At 35.6% G+C, this 20,152-nt stretch overlaps 1 protein-coding gene across 1 annotated transcript; it reads right to left on the bottom strand.

Moving 5' to 3' along the window:
* Nucleotides 1–6,670: 6,670 nt before the first annotated feature.
* On the bottom strand, nt 6,671–19,830 carry LOC145731909 (uncharacterized). Its single transcript, XM_081983900.1, has 4 exons — nt 19,170–19,830; nt 18,831–19,107; nt 18,625–18,760; nt 6,671–6,993 (listed from the first exon to the last, which is right to left on the bottom strand). Exons 1-4 carry the CDS (start codon nt 19,475–19,477, stop codon nt 6,671–6,673), a joined length of 1,044 nt encoding a protein of 347 aa, XP_081840026.1. The 5' UTR covers nt 19,478–19,830.
* Nucleotides 19,831–20,152: the final 322 nt, after the last annotated feature.

The following is a 20,152-nucleotide window of genomic DNA, read 5'->3' as shown; positions in this document are numbered from 1 at the left end:
GGAGAAATATTCAACTAAATTAACTATATTTTGGTTGATTCTTAATGCCCAAGAAATGCTCTTTTCAACAATACCAAATTTGTTGAAATTGGTCAAACTGTTAAGAAGTTAAAGCAGGTTATTGCAAAAACAATTGAACACCCCATACCATCTTTGTTTTTGAAATAACAGAAATTTGTGTTTTACGAAAATAATAGATAAATTGGTTCGCTTTAAAAATGTGGAAAGAAAATTCTAGTTTATTGTGTAAAATTTATAGAAAATGCAATTTAAAAATTTAAGCTGGCAGTTACGGCCGCTGGTGGTCATTTTTAGAACTTTAAAATATTCTCCAGCGATTCGTCAGGGCCGATTAACCTAAAAAAATTTTTACCCCTAAGTCATACGACGAACGGTTCCCGAGATATGGTCGAGGAACAGTCTTATTGGGTCACCCAGTACAAATTTACATTTAATTAATTTTTTTAATTTGGGGGTATAAACCAGGCATTAGTTTTTTATTAGTTATTTTAAATAGAACCTTATATTTTTTAATACATTTGTAGATACTAGGTAGTATTTTTTTTAAAAGTTTTATGTTAATGTCTATACTTCAACCTAATAGTTTTCCTCGAGGTTTTACTAATATTTGATATAAAACTGTGATATAAAATTTTCTGTATTACCAATTATGTTTGTACAGGGAGCACAAATTAGATTTACGCAAATAAATTTGCGTTAGATGCTACAGGGCGTTCAATTTTTTTACAGAGTGTTTCACGATAAATACGTCATATTTTGGTATAAATACCAAAATTGAAATATAACCAAATAACTCTACTTTGCTTTATAAACCATGATCCAAAGATGTTTTGCTATGGAGATACATGGTATCAAAGTTTTGATAAAAAATCTAAATTTATTTATTTCTTCAAAAGGGCTGCAGATTCCTATGTTCATAAAACTTTGTAGGTGTCAACAATAGAGCACGCTTTGCAATAAAAAAGATATTTTTCAATTTTGCCAGTGGTATCCAATTGAACGAGTTGGTGAATATTTTTGTTGAATATAAAGTTTTATGAAAATTGCTGCAGCCGATTTGAGAATAAATTGAGATTTTTTTTATCAAAACTTTAAGACCCTGTACCTCCATAACGAAACATTTTTGGATCATGATTTATATAGAAAACTTGTTTTTTTTTTGACGTTTAATCAAACCCTAAAATACAGGGTTTCACGATAAATGTGTCATATTTTATGGTTTGATTAAAAGTAAAAAATTACCCTAGTTTGCTAAACCATGGGCCAAAGATGTTCCGTTATGGAGATGCAGGTTGTTAAAGTTTGGATCTATTTCTTCAAACCGGTCTCAGATATTTTTATTAAACTTTGTAGGTGTCAACTGTCCACGATAAGGCACGTTTGGCAATAAAAAACACATTTTTTAATTTTGCCAGTAGCGTTCAATCAAACACGTTCCTGAATGTTTTCGCAAAAAAATATGTACACCACTCTTTTTCTATTAAACGCAAATCAATTTTGAATTCCCCATTCAATTTAGAACAGAAAAGCTTTCTAGTAACTTTTCGGTACACCTTTCTGTTTTCCAATAACAAATTGAAAATCATAAAAATGTACCCATAAAATCAATACTAAATCGTCGACTGTTTATTAATCAATATCTAAATTTTTATTAATTTAGTCCTTAAAAAAAAAAAATTATTCGATAGGAACTAGCAATATCTTCTTATTTTTTCATTAAAAAACTGAATAAATCAAAATTTTAAAATTGAATAGAGACGAAATTCGAAGATTTAATATTAATTTTAATGGTACTTTTGCATGATTTTTTATTCGAAAACGAGATGACGTACCAAAAAGTTACTGGATGCCTTTTCTGTGTTAAATTGAATAAGGAATTCAGAACTGATTTGCATTTTATGGAAAAACAGTGGCGTACATATTTTTTTTTGCAAAAATGGTCAATAACTTGTTCGATTAGACGCCACTGGCAAATATAAAAAATACATTTTTTAATGGCAAAACGAAGTTTATCGTTGGCACCTAAAAAGTTTTATGAAAATATCTCTTATTGTATTGATGAAATAAATAAATTTAGATTTTTTTACCCAAACTTTAACACCCTGTATCTACATAACGAAACATCTTTGAACCATGGTTTATATAGCAAATTGAGTTATCTTTTGACGTTTAATCAAACCCTAAAATATGACGCATTTATCGTGAAACATCCTGTATAACGCATTTATTATGGAACACCGTGTTGACTGATTCACCTTAAGTAATTTCGACTTTTTTAAATGGAACAGCCTGTGTACTCCTTATTTTTTGGATAGCTTTTAGAATTCAACTTTTGTGAAATATGTCATATACCTACCTAATTTAAATGTCTGCGATTTATTTATATTTTTTAACTTTTACCTGCATTTTTTGTTATCTTAACTAAACTATAATCTGAAAATTGTTTTTAACAATTCAATTGAACAATAAACATTTTAAATTGTTGTGGTTAATGAATGACATACAAAATTAAAACATTTGTTTTTTTATAAATTATACAGGGTTATTCACGATATTCGACACGGAAAATTGTGACTAAAGTATTCACTTTCAACAAACTTTTAATTCTGGGATTGATGTAGAGTAGACCTATTGGAGGTATCTTTTAATAATATTTTCAAGATTTACCGGTTGTCCCAAATGCAGAAAAAGTATCATAGTTATATTTTTTCAAATGGAATACTTAGTATTTTATTTGATTTTCAGAATCTACGTTGAAAATAAAAGGTGTGTGAATGACATTGAGGTTTGGTACGTCTAAACTTTACAGTTTCTCAGATATTCGTTATTTTGTAAAAATTTAGAACAACTCAACCTATGTTTGAAAATGGTGAGGTTTTGTTTTTTGTTTATCAATCCCAATCCTCTGACCGGTTTCGCCGTATTACGGCTCATCAGAGAGGCTATAGGGCTTGATAACCAAAGAACAAAACCTTCGTTCCAGTATAGTCAACTGGATGCCAGAAATGATAGTTGTGTGCAACATCTGGTGACATCTGTACTCAACTCTATGAGTTAGAAAGTACAGATGGCGTTCCAAAATCTAGGAACAGCACCATTAATGCCGCATCATTCGGTAAACACCGATCTGATTGGTTGAAAATGGTGAGGTTTTGTTTTTTGTTTATCAATCCCAATCCTCTGACCGGTTTCGCCGTATTACGGCTCATTTTATGGTTAAAGTAGATGCAAAATTTAATTATCTATCGAAAATTATAGAGGTCTCCTATGGCTAACTGTTCGTGTTTTCTTGGCAAGTCAACATTTCTCGAACTCGCACCGATTTTGAGTGATTTTGGATATCCTTGAGAAATGACCACAGATTAGCGAATTAGCGAAATTTTTAGGAGTATATCCATTAAGATACTTAATAATGTTGCTGACCGACTCACAAACGGAGCGGGTATGTTTGTGTTTGTAGTCGAATTGTCGCCGTTTTAAACATTTTTATGAATTATTTTTGTAACTTGTTTAGCAAATTTACAAAGTATTAAGCCACTATTTTATTCTAAGCTTTACTCAGATTAGAACGATAGATATGTAATTGGAAAAGATACCAAGTGATCTTTGAACGATATCAAAAATCAGTCAAAGTCAGCTCTAGTTTAAGAAATGTCGATTTTCCAAGAAAACGTTAACAATGGGCCTATCCCACATATCATAAATTTTTGTTTTAATGACTGGAATCGAAAGAATAGGATCAAAAAACTAATTTTTCATATTCTTGAAGAAAAAATTATGGTCGTAAATGTTCCTACATTAATTTGAATTTGTCCATTAAATTTAAAAGATCTGTTTTGGCGCGCATGTGACGTACGTAATTCTGGGCGATTTTATTGGCTGTTGCACGCCTACTGTTTCATTTCTTGTCGCTGATTGGTTGATAGTGTAGTACGTCACCGGCGGCGGGCGTTTAAAACATGAGATTAATGTAGTTTTGATCATCATTTTTTTTCTATTTACACTTAATATTTTTGAAACCAAAAAAATAAGGGTATAATATTTTCAATCCGTCTTTGTAGTTATGAAATAAAAAAAAATTGTGGGACAGGCCCATTAGCGGTATGAAACCTAATTTTCGATAGGTAATTAAATTTTGCATATATTGTAACTTGTAACCATAAAATTGGTGGGGTTCCATTTAATTTTGGCAAGTTTATACTACTTCAAAATTGTAGTTTTTGATTAAATTTTTTGAGACCCCCTGTATGAGCTAGACAATTTATTACTTTTAGATCATAAAACTTAATCTGTTATCAGCGCCCAAACCAATATTGGTCAATAAATCTCAAAGGAGGGTTGAATGTTTAAATGTTAATATTTGTTCTACATATTTACAAATTCAGGAATATCTGAGGAACTGTAAAGTATAGACCTATCAAACATCAATGAACTTCAATTAATTTTTATTTTCAACGTAGATTCTGAAAATAAAGTAATATACTAGGTGTTCCATTTGAAAAAACATGACTTTGATAGTTTTTCTGCATTTGGGACAACCGGTACATCTTAAAAATATTTTTAAAAGCTACCTTCAATAGCAACAATGGCCTGTTTACCGGTTGCCCGACAACCGCCTATACAGTGCAGGTCAAATGATTAAATTTTCTCATTTTTGTTCGTGTTTTACGATGAAAGGGCTCAAGTTAGAGATCCGAAAAAAATACACAAAACTAGTCCGTGATAGGTACTACAACTTTCATTATTACGATTTTTCAAAAAAATCAAAACCGTTTTCCCATGTTAATCTCCTATGTCCAGGGTGCTCTTGGACACCTTTAAAATTTTACATTTATTGTAAATTAATTTTGCAATGCCGTAAAGTAACTTTACCGCATCCGGTGCGAAAAAGTACTCTTTCCCGCACTCAAATAAGTGTGTAAAAGTGCATTTACCGCACCTGAGTAGGAAAGGTTTTTTTTCATTATTCTTACTAGTCTGAAAACTATCTATTTTTTGGTTGAATTGTTTGAAAAAATGTACCTTTTCCGTGAGGACGCTGGAAGCATTTCCCATGCGCTGTTTTTAACTGGTGGGTTTTCTCGTGCGCTAACAAATACGTGTTTTGCATAAAATAATTTTTTTTAAAGTCAGTAAATTTCTGATATTATACGTTAAGTTACGTATACGAAAACATGCGAACAGATGTGTATGGTAAATACCTTCTTCGCAACTGTGCGTATAATTTTCATACGTTTCTAAACTTGTTTATGGTCAGAAATAGACCACCTGTGTGCTAGATTGAATGGTAATTCAATGTATAATGAATTTTTATACTGATTTTATGCTACAATATAAATTCAAGCTTCAGCTAACATTGGTTAAAACCGAGTTAAAACTTAAAACACATTGACATTTCTTATATTCTCGTGATAATTTTTTTTTTGTTACAGATATTCTCCCGGTGAAGCGAGAAGCAAAAAAGGTCATCCAGGTCAATCTTGGATTCTTTTAAATTTTAATAATAAACTAATGATTGGGGCGCGGGTGGTGTGTAGTTTTATTTGCGATTTCGATTTGCTGTTATGCCATATGCAGCATTGTTCTATCCACAATATCTGGGCGAATACTTTTCATTTAATTTCCAACTAAATGCTGAAGTATTAGAAATATTGTCATTCCTTTAAATGTCAATCTACGCATGGCGAACTGAGTAACTGTGCAGAAGTTGACATTGGGAGTGAACAAGGACCAGCAAGCAGTAATATCTATCTAACGTACAATTTATTTTCCAACTGATTAACATCCTACAGCAAATTTAACTTTTTGTGTCTGCTCAGCTCCTATTTATACCGAAGAATTAATGCTAATCACATGTGTTTTCTAAGAACTATGCATAATGCCCAAACGGCATTTGGACGTTGATCCAACGTTCGATTAACCGACGTTGGGGCGACGGCATTTCTACTCGTATTTGCACTATTTTGGGGAATACAAATTTGAGTCCATTGGACGTCGGGTCACGACTAATACGGTATATTAACCCTTTCAGTCATGACCCTTCTAAAAACATTTTGAAAAAATTTGGCGTTTTGAGGGAAAAATACTCATTTTTTTATGATTTTTTGTGAATTAGCCTAATTGGTTTCCTACGGCCGTGACGTCATGCCGTCGACGAAAGACAATATGTCTTTGTGTGGAAAATTCATATACATATACGTTGAGGACATTTTATTTATAAAACTCTTATTTGTTATGAAACTTATAAAAACAGTTATTACCCTTAAAGCAGCACAAATGCAATTCACATTTTACACAATAAACATGTGTTTTTGAAGAACAGCCTGGCAACTTGCACCTGGCCATTGGGCTTGTCATCATATAATGGATAATGATCAACTCCATCTAGTCTTTTTTCTTTTACTGGTTTACTTTCAACTTTTTGCAGTTTTGGAGAAGGTTTTTCAATGCCGTTTTGTAAGCTTGGCCTACCTCGTTTGGATGACTGCGATATATACAAGTTTTTCGGCAACTTTATGACGAAATTGAAAAAGATCGTAAGTTTTGCTTCTTCTTATACCCAAAGATTCGTTTTTTTTTTCTATACTCTAGCCAAGAGTTAACAAGTACAACGTCAAATGCATGGGAGATCATTCCAAGTGTCCATTTTCTAGATTACATGGGATCGATACAATCGCAACAACAAGTCGGCCTTATCCACACCTCCCATATTTACGTTATATATTCTTACAGATTCTGGTCTGGGTACTTGTATGTGAGTGTTTTGTTTTTTATCCCAACGCTTGCAGTCGTTCTGTATCCCGACTCCAACAAAATTTGAGGCTAAATACACTGGCTTGTTGTCGTACCATTTGGTTATAACAATTTCATCTCTGCTAACAGCTGTGTCGTGGGAGACCCGGCCTTTTTTCTTAAGCTCTTTATCGTCCAAAAGCGGAGGATTTTGAAATCGTTTGATTCTTATGGTCCCAACTAAAAACAAAAAAAAAATGTGTTGAGTTTTATTGATGTTGTGATCTATAATCTATTGTCACTACAACTAACCCGCAAAAATTTATTTGGATTGTAAATATTGCAGAAGTTGGTAACTTGTAAAGTAATTATCAAAGTCCATGGTTTTTTTCAGTGATACGGTTGTCCAAATACATTACTGTTCCAGCTTCGCTGCCGAACTTCATGAATTGCGCAGATATTTCTGTCGTAGAGCTATACAAGAAAGTCGTAATGCCACTTTGTCCAGCCAATATACAGGTAATGCAAATTCGACCCTCACCATTGGGATCTCAGAAACCATAAGAGATATGAAAAAGTTTAAATTGGGGCAAAGTTGCGCAAAGCTGAACCAAATGCCGTTTTAAAAATTTCGATTTTCCGAGTACTTCCGAAGATATCCGAAAAAAACTGAAAACTCGATTTTTTGTTTTTATTTATTTCTAACCTTATTTGAAGAGATATCTCAAAACTAAAAGCATCTTTTCATTGCCACTTTTCTCCAGCTATTCGATGATGGATTCAAATTTGCCACAGGACGTTTCGTTTTTTGGCAGTCATCACCCTTTCTTTTTTCTTATGGGCGCCATATTCGGTTTTTAGCCCACCAAAGAGTACGTTTTATTCTGATTTTAGTGATGTATAATTATAAGATCAAACGAACTTACCTAAGTGATGTTCGATCTTAATTATATGTAGGCCTCGTCGAAATAAATAAGAATTCATATTGTAGTACCCCGCTTCTAGGGTCAAGCCACACATTTAAAAGAAAGAAATAAAAAATCGATATTCCCGGTACCTACCCCCGTCCGCCTACGGTGGCGCTCGGTATCTCATTTATCTAAAGAAATCTAGTTTACTGGCGCAAATTGAAATAAGGGGATCAGGGAAATAGGGAGGGTCTTATTTATTTCGACGAGGCCTACATATAATTAAGATCGAACATCACTTAGGTAAGTTCGTTTGATCTTATAATTATATTTGGCCTCGTCTTCATAAATAAGAATTCATATTGTAGATGTTTAAAGACAAAAAATCGAAATTTGCAGCAATTAAACGGAAAGCAGATTATACAGTGTGACCCATTTAGAATGGGAACATCCCTATAAAATTTTAGGTTATTAACGGATTTTTTTTTTGAAATAATTAGGAATGAAATGTCTATTACGGGAGAAAATTTTAAATATTTATTTCAGTTTTCAGGTCTTATTACGATACTTTTTCTTGATAGAAAATGGAGAATTTTTATTAGCAATTTTTTTATTGAAAAAATTACTACGCCACTGGATCTATAGTGCTTTCAAATAGCTGTGACCAAAATAAAAAAATTAATTTTTAATTTTTTTTTTTTTTTAAATTTTTTTTTATTAATTTTTATTTTTTTTTATTAAATTAATCAATTAGTCCCTAGGTTTATAATATACTATTATCCAACGGCAGACAGTCTGCGTAGAAGCAACCTTGTAAGGTTTCTTATAAGTTATAAATAATTCTTTAATATCACTACGCAAAACCTCAGTCCTATCCAGCTAAGACCGTCGATGCTACACACACTCTGGGATCCTGCTTAAAAAATGGCAATAATAAGGTGGGTTGCGGTCGGGTTCGACCTGAGGATTTTAACCGCTTTGTTATATTAATTGTTATCAAATCTGAAGTAACAATGATGTTCCTATATTATTTCTTATTATCGATAGCGGTCAGAGGCTGCGCTCTTTGCCCTGTGGCCAAAGCTAAGAGAACCACTAATTTCTGAGACAAAATGTCTAAGGACATGTCTATAGGCGAAAGTGTCCTAATAAAGTTTAATACCAAAGCAAGATCCCAAGTGGAGCTGTACCTTGGCAGGCTCCGTCGGTGTCCATATACTCCCTTAAAAAATATTTTTACTCTAATCTCCTCGGCAATGTCAAATCTTGCAATCTGCGCTATTGCGGAGCGATAGCTATTAAGTGATCCATAAGACAAACCCTTCTGATAATGTATTGTAAGAAATTCTAATAATAAAGGGACAGTAACTAAAAACCCGTTAATATTCCTGGATTGGCAAACCACCAGGTCACCTACTTCAGGCACGCTGTTTAACTTCAAAGCTTCGCTGATAAGTGCCCGACTACCAGGGTAAGAGATCGCCATAGAGGATGAGGTGTTCTATTAAAAGAAAGTAAGTTCTTACTCGGGTGTAAAATTAGCGGTGGCTTTAACAATAAAGAAAGGAAAACAGGGTACCAGGGTTGTGACGTCCATCTGGGTACCACTACTAAGCCCTCCGCCTCACTATCAATAATTTTCTGAATCACCCGCAAAATTAAAACAAATGGAGGAAACGCGTAAAACTTAAGATTGCCCCAATCTAAGGTAAAAGCATCAATAGCCCAGGCTTCAGGATCGCGCATCCAGGATACAAATCTGGTGCATTTGTGATTTGTCCTAGACGCAAATAAGTCTACTTTAGGCAAAAAATAATGTTTACAAATGAGTGTAAAACCTGTATCCTGTAACGTCCACTCTGTTTCGATTTCCAGAATACGCGACTCCTGATCAGCCTCACAATTCTCCCTTGAAGATACGACGCAAATATATAAACTTTTCGCAATTCGCACCATTGCCAAATTTCTTTAGCAAGTCATTTGAGGGAGATATTCCCTCAAAACTGTTTTAAAAAATGAATCGACTGCATAACTCCGGTATTTGATAGAAATATTTAAAAAGTGTTATAAGAGGAGTTGTAGAAAATGAAATTCTCTACAAGATTGCATCAGAGCAGTTTTGCCGTAAAAGGTCATTTGAGGGAAATATTCCTACAAAACTGTTTTAAAAAAAGAAACGAGTGAATAACTCCGTTATTTGAAAGAAATATCAAAAAAGTGTAATAAGAGGAGTTGTAGAGAATGAAATTCTTTACAAGATCGCATCTGGGCACTTTTGCCCTAAAAGGTCATTTGAGGGGAATATTACTTAAAAACTCTTTTAAAAAAGAAACGAGTGCATAACTCCGTTATTTGAAAGAAATATAAAAAGTGTAATTAGAGGAGTTTTAGAGAATTAGATTCTCTACAAGATTGCGTCAGGGCACTTTTGCCCTAAAAGGTCATTTGAGGGGGATATTCCTTAAAAACTGTTTTAAAAAAAGAAACGAGTGCATAACGCCGTTATTTGAAAGAAATATCAAAAAAGTGTAATCAGAAGTGTTGTAGAGAATGAAATTCTCTATAAGATTGCATTAGAGCACTTTTGCCCTTTTTTTTATTAGGTGCTTCAGTAAACTGCATTGCTCATAAATGCTCTAGTTCAAGCTAGTATGTCCTACGAGTATAGGTATGTAGCTTTATATAAAAGCATGTTAAGCATCAATACTTACTGAATCTAAATTTTTAGATATTTCGATTAATCGAACTTACCCCTTTCTATAAATAAATATATCTCAGAAGGAAAGTAATGCCTCCACTCTGTGAAGATGGACTACATACAACACTTGCAATCCCTTGGGTACTAAGTGAATATTGTACACCCGAGCATCCACTGTGACGTCACCCGGCGTATCGCTTTAAGAAATCAAGTTCCGCTGAGAAGGCCATCTTGGATATGTTGTGTTGTAATGTCAAAAAATGTCGACACCACTTGTCATTTTACTTTTGTAGTGGATGCATGCAGCTGAAATATTGTATTTTTATTACAACAATCCAATAATTGGTGAAGATTATGAATTAAAGTCAAGTACATAAATGTGTATTTTTCAATGGTCATAATGAATACAAGGCCTACTGGCACAGGTAAGATTTCATACCTAACCTTAATAAACCATGTTCATGTCCATGCAGTCATGCATCCTTACTACAAATTTTTCTAGTATACGACATTTTTTAAGGGTGGTTCAAGTAACAAATTGGGCCTATTTCACAGATCTATATCCAGTATATGCTGAATACTTGACTACTTTACCATGTGGATGAAAAAACACAACCTTTATGAATAAATTCACCTAAGCCAGGAAGGAGGAACCAATAGAAGGTGCAACATATCAATCAAGTTGGAGAGTGAAATTGTGTGCAATGGGTTTAACTACTTATATTAGAACAGTTGATAAAAAGAAAGTTTTAAGGTCAGTATAGTGATTTTACTTAAATTAACATTCAAATGAAAAGCATTACAGTTTTCATTATCGTTTTATGTTTAACACAATAATCATCATTATACACTTTAGCAAAAACACTTTGAACCTTATGTTTTTATTTTTGAACGAGGTTTTGGATTCTAGAAACAATTCTTAACATATTTTATGCAACATACTCCATACTAATATTCAAATGTTTTCAAATAAATGTCAAAAACCCAAGGGGTCAAATGACCGAAGTAATTTGGTGTACACACTTGAGGTATTATGAGGCACTTTCCCATTATTACAAAGCATTGTGAGGTATTACAAGGCATTAGAGAGTATTTTGAGGCATTGTCTGTATATTTCAAACTGTAGTGTATTAATATAACAAAATTGAATGAAAAATGAACAGAACTGCATAGGCACATGTAATTATTATGGTGAAATCTTTGTTACATGATATTGAGTTGTAACAATATTCGTTACAAATTATTATAATAATTTACCAATTTTGCAACATTTAAACTACATTTTTAAGGTCACATGACTGTTTTCAACAGGTGTCAACTGGCTTTTACAGTGTTGCATGCTTAAAATTGTATTATTAACGCCACACAACATGTATTTTAGAATTTCAGCTTTTCAACTGTCTAAATTAAATTTAACAATTGATTAACATTTAAATTACATTTTGAAATCAAGTTTAATAGTGGGTTTAGACAGAAATTTAACATTAGCAAATTTAGTGTTAAAATTAAATTTAGTATTAGTGCATGAGGTATGGTTTATACAGCATTTAACATTAAGATTTTGCGCATGCGCCTAGATCAAATGTAAAAGATTATTACCACGTGACCTAACCTATAAACATTGTTTTGTTTTTATTTGAAATATTAATTATTCCGATTTGGTACCTTACATATTTCAAACAAATGTTACAACGGAATCATAAGAAAGCGTGTATATTGTTGGCAACATTATTGTTGCTCTCTTCTTGTCAAGTTTTCACTGAATTGAAGAAAAGTCAGAGTCGAAGAGTCAGAGATTTAAGGCAAGACCAATTAATAGAAAACAAAATCGAGATCAGCATGGACATTTTGCATCTCTAGTTAATGATATGCTTAATAAAGAGAGGGATTTTGAACAGTATTTTAAATATACATGGATGACACCTGACTTGTTCAACTACCTCCTTGAGATTGTTCAATTGGCCCTACAAAAAGATGTCACAAAAAATCCTTTATCTCCAGCACATAGGCTAACAATGACACTGAAGTTAGATGGAATATACCTAATTGTGTAGGAGCTATTGATGGAAAACATGTGAACATACAATGCCCAAAATTTTCTGGATCACAATTCTTCAATTACAAGAAGCATTTTAGTATTGTCTTGATGGCAGCATGTGACTTCCAATATCGATTCACTCTAGTGGACATAGGTGGATATGGCTCTAACCATGACAGTGTTGTTTTTAAAGAAAGTGGATTTGGACAGAGTTTATTAAATGATCAGTTAAACTTGCCTTCTGCTAAAAATTTACCAAAGTCACAAATACCTTTGCAACATTTTATGGTTGCTGATCAAGCCTTTCCGTTGCATAGCAGAATAATGCGTCCATATGCAGGTCAGTTTCTTGGTGACAGAAAAACATATTTAATTTTTAATTATAGACTTTCTCGAGCTAGAAAAACCATAGAAAACACATTTGGAATTCTAGTGCAGAGGTGGAGAATATTAAAAAGTCCTCTCATGACAAATGTTGAAATGTGTGATAAAATTGTCAAAGCTACAGTAGTATTACACAATTTTTTACAAAACAATATGGGTCTTCCTGCAGAACAAAGAAAGTATTGCCCCACTGGTTATACAGATTTTATTGATGAAAATGGCCAGTTGGATTTTGGGTTCCTGGAGATCTGAAGGCGAACTCTGTAACGAATAGCAAGGAAATTTCTTTGCTATCGTAGAAAACTCTTCTCTATTGTAATATATGGTACTCTCTACGTTTCGATTGGCGAAGATCGGCACTCAACGTAGCTATTCGGGTTGTGTAAAATAGAAAGACCAAATGAGGTCTTGCTATGAATTTATCTCTCTTGGAGCTATGAAATTTTGTATTTGTCAATCTTTCTTTTCCTTTGTGTCAATAATAAGGTTGTGTTGGGGACCAATTGGTTGTGTTTGCACCCCCCTTACATTGTTTTTGAGTTTTTAGTAAAAGTGTTAATGCATCTATTAGTTGTTGTTTTTGAGGTGTAAGCTGTTGATGGGTAAGCTGTGAGGTGTAAGCTGATGATGGAATGGTTGTGTTATGGCTATATGAGTTCCATCAACACATCCTAAAGTCCCATCCTACTACCTTCACAAAATGCATAACAATTGGTAGCATGTTTACAAGGAACTGAGAAATATTAATTAGGTCTAAATAAGAAACTGACGACAGAACTACAATAAATACAACAACAATAATGGGAACAAAACGGACTATTTTAGAATGCAATCTTTGAAATATATTGTTACGATTTTCCCGTAGGTTCACACAAAGTCAATTTAACTGAACAATTAATAAATTTATTAACACGTTAAAACACTCCGTACAATAATTAACACAGCTACTAAAAACACTACTACAATTCCACAATTACTTCGCTATTTAAACTTAACCGCGTTCCCAAATTCACTACTACTACGGTTGACACCGCGTCTTTTATATTCGCAAACCACGTTCTAGAATGACCGCGAAACGCTTCGCGGGTTGCCTTGACCATTCAAGAATTTTCCAGGTAGCGCTTCCTAACTGTGGCCTACTTTAATACGCGCCCGGCCAGATATTGCGGCGCATCGGTTTCATCCCGAAGCGAGCGCCCGTTAAGAACTGTCGAGCATAGTAGGTCCAGACCGTAACACTGCCCCCCTCTTAAAGCTGATCGTCCCGATCCGCTTCATCTAATCCGTGGTATTTCTTTAGTCTGTCCAGATGGACAATTTTCATCTTGGCTTTGGGGCTGCGTTGGACTCTGTACACGACATCGTTTAACCTTTTTACCACATTGTAAGGTCCCTCCCAAACAGGTGTTAATTTTGGTGATTTGCCTTTCTTCCTCTGAGGGTTAAACAACCAAACTTTGTCATCCTTCTGGAACCCTCCCGAATTGGCCCTCAGATCATAACGAGCTTTCATCTTGTCGCTAGTTAGATTCAGACTTTCCCTGACCAGATCATGGACGTTCAGTAATCTGTCTTGCAACTCGTCAACGTAGTTCTCAATGTTTGTGCTCTGGCCTGTTGGAGATCCGAACACCACATCACATGGAAGTCGCAGTTCTCGACCAAACAGAACTTTAGATGGTGACTGTCCCGTTGAGTTGTGGACTGCTGCTCTATAAGCCATCAAGAAGAGCGGAATATGCTGGTCCCAATCTTTCTGATGCTGATCAACAACCTTTGAGAGATGTTGCTCTATGGTCTTATTAAATCTCTCGACCATGCCATCCGACTGAGGATGAAGCGGCGTTGTTCGGGTCTTCCTAATGCCTAGCAGGTCACAGAGCCTCTGAAAGAGCTTGGACTCAAAGTTTCGTCCCTGATCAGAGTGTAACTCCAACGGCACACCAAATCTACTGAAGACATTTTCGACGAGAATATCAGCGACTGTGCTGGCTTCTTGATTTGGAATCGCAAACACCTCAGGCCATTTGCTAAAGTAATCCATGGCAACAAGAATGTACTTGTTGCCTCTGTTGGTCTCAGGAAAAGGCCCAGCAACGTCTATGGCTAAACGTTCGAACGGCAATCCTACGTTGTACTGCTTCATAGGTCCCCGGGATCTCGTCTGTGGTCCGTGGCTGGCTGCACAAATGGAACATTGTCGACACCATGATTTCACGTCTTGGCAGTAGTTCACCCAGTAAAAGCGTTGCCGGATTTTGTCCAAAGTCTTATTTACTCCCAAATGAGCACCAGTCTTTCCATTGTGCATTTCCTCCAGTACGTGGTCGACCCTTCCTCTGGGAACTACCAGCTGCTTCCTTATCTCTTTTCCATCGGCACTCTCCCAAGCTCTTTTTAGCAAGCCGCCTTCAACCACAAGCGAGTCCCACTGAGCCCAAAGTGCTTTGAACGTCAGGCCTTTGCTAGAGATGTCTTGCCATGTTGGTCTTGGCTCGCTTTGTTCCTTTCTCAACAACAATGGGCCTATGTCGCTGTCTTCTAGTTGATCCTTCCTGACTCCATTCATCATCGGTCTTCAGCTGAACCATTCTGATGGACACAACTCCCTCACGTTGTTCCGCTTTCTGGCAATGTTTGCATTCTTCGGCGCAAGGTCTTCTTGATAGAGCATCTGCGTTATTATGCAGCTTTCCGGGTCGATGCTTGATGTTGAAATTATACTGCTGGAGTTTTTCAAGCCATCTTGCTACTTGTCCTTCCGGTTGTTTCATTCCGAGGAGCCACTTGAGTGCCGCATGGTCAGTCCTTATCAAAAATTCCTGTCCGTACAAGTACTTGTGAAAGTGATCGACTGATTTTACTATTGCCAGTAGCTCTTTTCTCGTTACACAGTAGTTCCGTTCTGCTTTGGTAAGTTTCCTACTGAAGTATTCTATGACATGTTCTTCTCCGTTTTGGACTTGAGACAATACAGCTCCAATACCAGAATTACTGGCATCTGTGTCTAAAAATGAACTTTCCTTTTGGTTGTGGATAACTGAGGATGGGACTGGAGCAAAGTGAGGCCTTTAATCTTCTGAACGCCTGATCACATTGGGTATTCCAACAGTAGGGTGTTTTGTCCTCAGTACGTTGATGTAGCGGAGCTGCGATGTTGGCAAATCCTTCCACAAACCGTCTGTAGTAGGTGGCAAGTCCTAGAAAGCTTCTGAGTTCGTGTTTATCCTTTGGTACTGGCCATTCTCTAATTGCTTGGATCTTCTTGTCGTCCGTCTGGATTCCGTCGACCGTCACCACATGCCCAAGGAATTCGACTTGCTTTTGGAAGAACCAACACTTTTTGGCGTTCAATCGAAGATGGGCACCACCTATTCTAGCAAATACTTCTTGCAAGTTGTCCAGATGTTCTTCAAAAGTTTTTCCCATCACCATGATATCGTCCAGATAAACCAAGCAAGTCTTCCAGTTAAGGCCACGAAGCACAATTTCCATTAGTCTTTCAAACGTAGCAGGAGCATTACAAAGTCCGAAGGGCATCACATTGAATTGGTACAGCCCATTTCCAGCAGAAAAAGCAGTCTTCTCCTTATCTTGCTCCTCAATGCCAACTTGCCAGTACCCACTCTTCAAATCTAAAGTAGAAAACCAACAGGATCCTGCCAAAGTCGTCAGTGTGTCGTCGATACGGGGAAGTGGATAGCTGTCCTTTTTGGTCACGTCATTCAGTTTTCGGTAATCTACACAAAATCTGCTTGATCCATCTTTCTTAGTGACCAGAACAACAGGTGATGACCAAGGGCTGCAGGATTCTTCTATAACTCCGTCGTCAAGCATCCTGTCCACTAATTCCTGCACTTCCTGTTGTTTGGCTATTGGTAGTCTCCTAGGTGGTTGTCGAATCGGTTGTGCATTGCCGGTGTTAATTCGGTGTTTTACAATGGTAGTTTTTCCCATATTGTTCGGTGTTCCAAATATGCTAGCATGGTCCAAAATCAGTTTCCGAGCCTTCTTCAGTTGTGGTGTTGACAGATGTTTCCAGGTCTTTTCAAGTTCATTTAAGAGCTTGTTTTCCCCCAACTGCTGCTCCTGTTCTGGTAACCCATCGCAATTGGTTATTTTGACTACAGGCTCGAATACCGCAATAATTTCGCCTTTGTTGATTTTGACGTCGTCTGGAAAAATGTTTGCAACTCTTATTGGGACTTCACTTCCTCCATTTACAAGTGATTTCCCAATGAGGCATCTTCCTGGTCGGTCCGGGTTTCGTACAAGTCCAACACAGCTCCCAGAATTCTGCTCCAATTGTCCAATAATTATTTGCTCGGAATTGCCGCTTATTTTTACTGTCTGAGATGCCAAAACATTAATGGGTGACTCACAGCGGTGACTGGTTGACAGGATGAACTCTTCACTTCCAAACCTTAGGATATTTTGCTCGGGATCAAAAGAAAATCCATGTTGACGAATTCTTTCTTGTTCTTCCTTTTCTTGTTGTCGAATCCTTTCTTGTTCTTCCTTTTCTTGTTGTCGAATCCTTTCTTGTTCTTCCTTCTCTTGTTGTCGAATCCTTTCTTGTTCTTCCTTGTCTTGTTGTCGAATCCTTTCTTGTTCTTCTTTGTCTTGTTGTCGAATCCTTTCTTGTTCTTGTCGAATCCTTTCTTGTTCTTCTTTGTCTTGCTGTCGAATCTCTTCTTGTTTTCCAAGCATTGCCATAATAGCTGCAAGTTGGGCCTCCATGTTTGCACTTTGACGTCTTGTTATTGGCATAAAATAAATTTAACACACCACTGTTCCGAAAATCTCTAGTCCGGTTCTGAACACAAGTCTCTAACCCGAAGTTTAGTTCCAATTCACGTCGCACTAAAGTCTGATCGCACTTCTGACACCAATTGTTACGATTTTCCCGTGGGTTCACACAAAGTCAATTTAACTGAACAATTAATAAATTTATTAACACGTTAAAACACTCCGTACAATAATTAACACAGCTACTAAAAACACTACTACAATTCCACAATTACTTCGCTATTTAAACTTAACCGCGTTCCCAAATTCACTACTACTACGGTTGACACCGCGTCTTTTATATTCGCAAACCACGTTCTAGAATGACCGCGAAACGCTTCGCGGGTTGCCTTGACCATTCAAGAATTTTCCAGGTAGCGCTTCCTAACTGTGGCCTACTTTAATACGCGCCCGGCCAGATATTGCGGCGCATCGGTTTCATCCCGAAGCGAGCGCCCGTTAAGAACTATCGAGCATAGTAGGTCCAGACCGTAACAATATGATTAAATACTGAGAGAAGAATCAAAAAACGTAGAATTATTCAAAATATTGTCATTGATACTTGTCATTAACCCTGAATACGAGGAAACAAGTAAAAGCCCTAGATTTATTACTAGGAATTAGTCAATGTTTTTAGGACCGATAGCTTTCCGTTTTCTGTTGACGGTGTCAGCCGAATGTGATAGAAAATAGCTTAGAGAGTACCAACAGTTAATAGAAAGAAATTTTCTTTCTTGTCTATTTCTATGCGTTTTCTATGTCCTACATCGTTACGGAGTTCGCCTCCTCCATGATTTAGGAACAGGCCTAACATCTGTTGCACTTAGTAGAACCAGTAACTGCAAACGAACCTATCAAGAAACAAGAGATGTGTTGGCAGATTATTTTGTTTCAGATGTTGAAAGTGTTCCATGGCAAATGGAAAACGTGTTACAAGGTTCAATTCCTGTTTAAAATTGTATTTATTATGAAAATAAATAAACTTAAACTGTCAGTTGTCTATCAAAATTTTTTTATCAATAAATACATCTACTCTTCACAGTTTCACACATCACTCTCTGCCCAGAGCTTCATAATTTTCTTCCTCATAATCAGTTGTTGTTGGGGTTCCAGTTCTTCTAACATCAGAGCTATGGTAAGCCCAAACGAATAATTAGTATTTTCCAACTCTTTTGGAACTTCCCTGGTAGGCTGAACATCAACGAGCTGGTTTAGTTTTTCGAAAGCATTGTCAATGCTTTTGCTAAGCATTGCAGTGTACAATCTTTTTTTTCAATTTTAATTTTTGTGGTATATCTTGTTTCAGTTCTTGCAGTTTTCGTTTCATGGTCAATGTACTGCTTGAGATATTTTTTTTTGTAGAATTGTTTTCAACTTGTTCATTGTCGCTTAAGAATATAGGGTCTTGTGCTTCCTTTGGTGACTCTGGCAACAAGATTTCCTGGAATGTATCCCAATGTGCCGAACAACTACTGCTTTCTGCAGGTGATGTTAACGAGCTGCTGGCAAAAGCTTTAGTCTTAATGTTTCCCTCAGTCCTGTAAAAATTCAAAGAAAGTGAGTAATTAATAGTTTTGTCACAGTAGTGTTTTTAACTTACTTTCTTGGTTTTACTATATTGTCTACAAAAAATAATAATTCAAAAAGTGGCCATTTGTTTGATACATCAGCACCACTTCTTGATGGGACAGACTGCCATTCCCTTTTTTCTTTAGCGAAACGTTGCCTTAGAGTTAACCATCTAGATTGGCAAGCATCTATTGAGAATCCCATTATTTCGCTTATGCATGTCCAGGCGTTTTCCTTAATGTTTTTGTTCTTATAAGTAGACATTCGTGAATCCCACAAGCAGCTGAATTGTCTCACTAATTCAATCAATTCAATATCATTGAATCTTTTGTCATCCATTATTATAAACTTTTACAAATTCAAAAACAGTGAACCCTGACCCGAACACATCAACCAAAATGTATTTTTTTAGGGTTATGTTGTTAAAATGACAGTAAAATTGTAAAATAAACGCTAATGTGCGTACGTCATTGAAGTAAAATTTAGATTTAGTGGTATGGATTAAAAATTAAATACTTTCAAGGTCACATGTTACAGATAACACTAATGCTAAATCTGTATAAACCAACTCATTGAATTTTATGCTGTATATTTTCTAAAAACACTAACACTAATGTTCCAGTTAAATGTTCTGTCTAAACCCACCATTAGTGTGTCGACAACCCCTTTTTTCCCGGTTTTTTCGATCGATAATAAACTTTTTTCAATTCTTTTTTCAAAGACACAGCCACTCAGTTTTTTTAATACTCAAGTCACAACGTGAAAGTCATTTCAGACGGGTAGTTTGATTGGGAACTCACAGTAATAGCAGTAATAAGGTAGTTTGCTGTGAGTTCAACTAATAGGTCTAGAAACTACTCATATGAGACAATATTTACCTATCTAGTACTATGATTGTAAAGTGAACATCTTTGTGCAGCTGCAATGTTTTTGTTTAAAGAAATAAGCCCATACTTAATAAAGCTGAATTTTTAGATATTTTTATTATTCAAGCGTATCACTTTATAGTATAAA

The sequence above is a fragment of the Ips typographus genome, linkage group LG7 (assembly GCF_016097725.1).
Source record: "Ips typographus isolate SLU linkage group LG7, UJ_Ityp_2.0, whole genome shotgun sequence".
Lineage (NCBI taxonomy): Eukaryota > Metazoa > Arthropoda > Insecta > Coleoptera > Curculionidae > Ips > Ips typographus.
The sequence above is the reverse complement of the archived record's forward strand: the minus strand, read 5'-3'. Positions and strand labels throughout refer to the sequence as shown.

Coding starts and splice junctions, on each gene's coding strand:
- LOC145731909 (XM_081983900.1), bottom strand. CDS start 19,477: ATGGATGACAAAAGATTCAATGATATTGAATTGATTGAATTAGTGAGA. Junction 18,761..18,830: donor TAAAATTGAAAAAAAAGATT/GTACACTGCAAT, acceptor GTTGATGTTCAG/CCTACCAGGGAAGTTCCAAA. Junction 6,994..18,624: donor TATGAAGCTCTGGGCAGAGA/GTGATGTGTGAA, acceptor TTTTGTTTTTAG/TTGGGACCATAAGAATCAAA.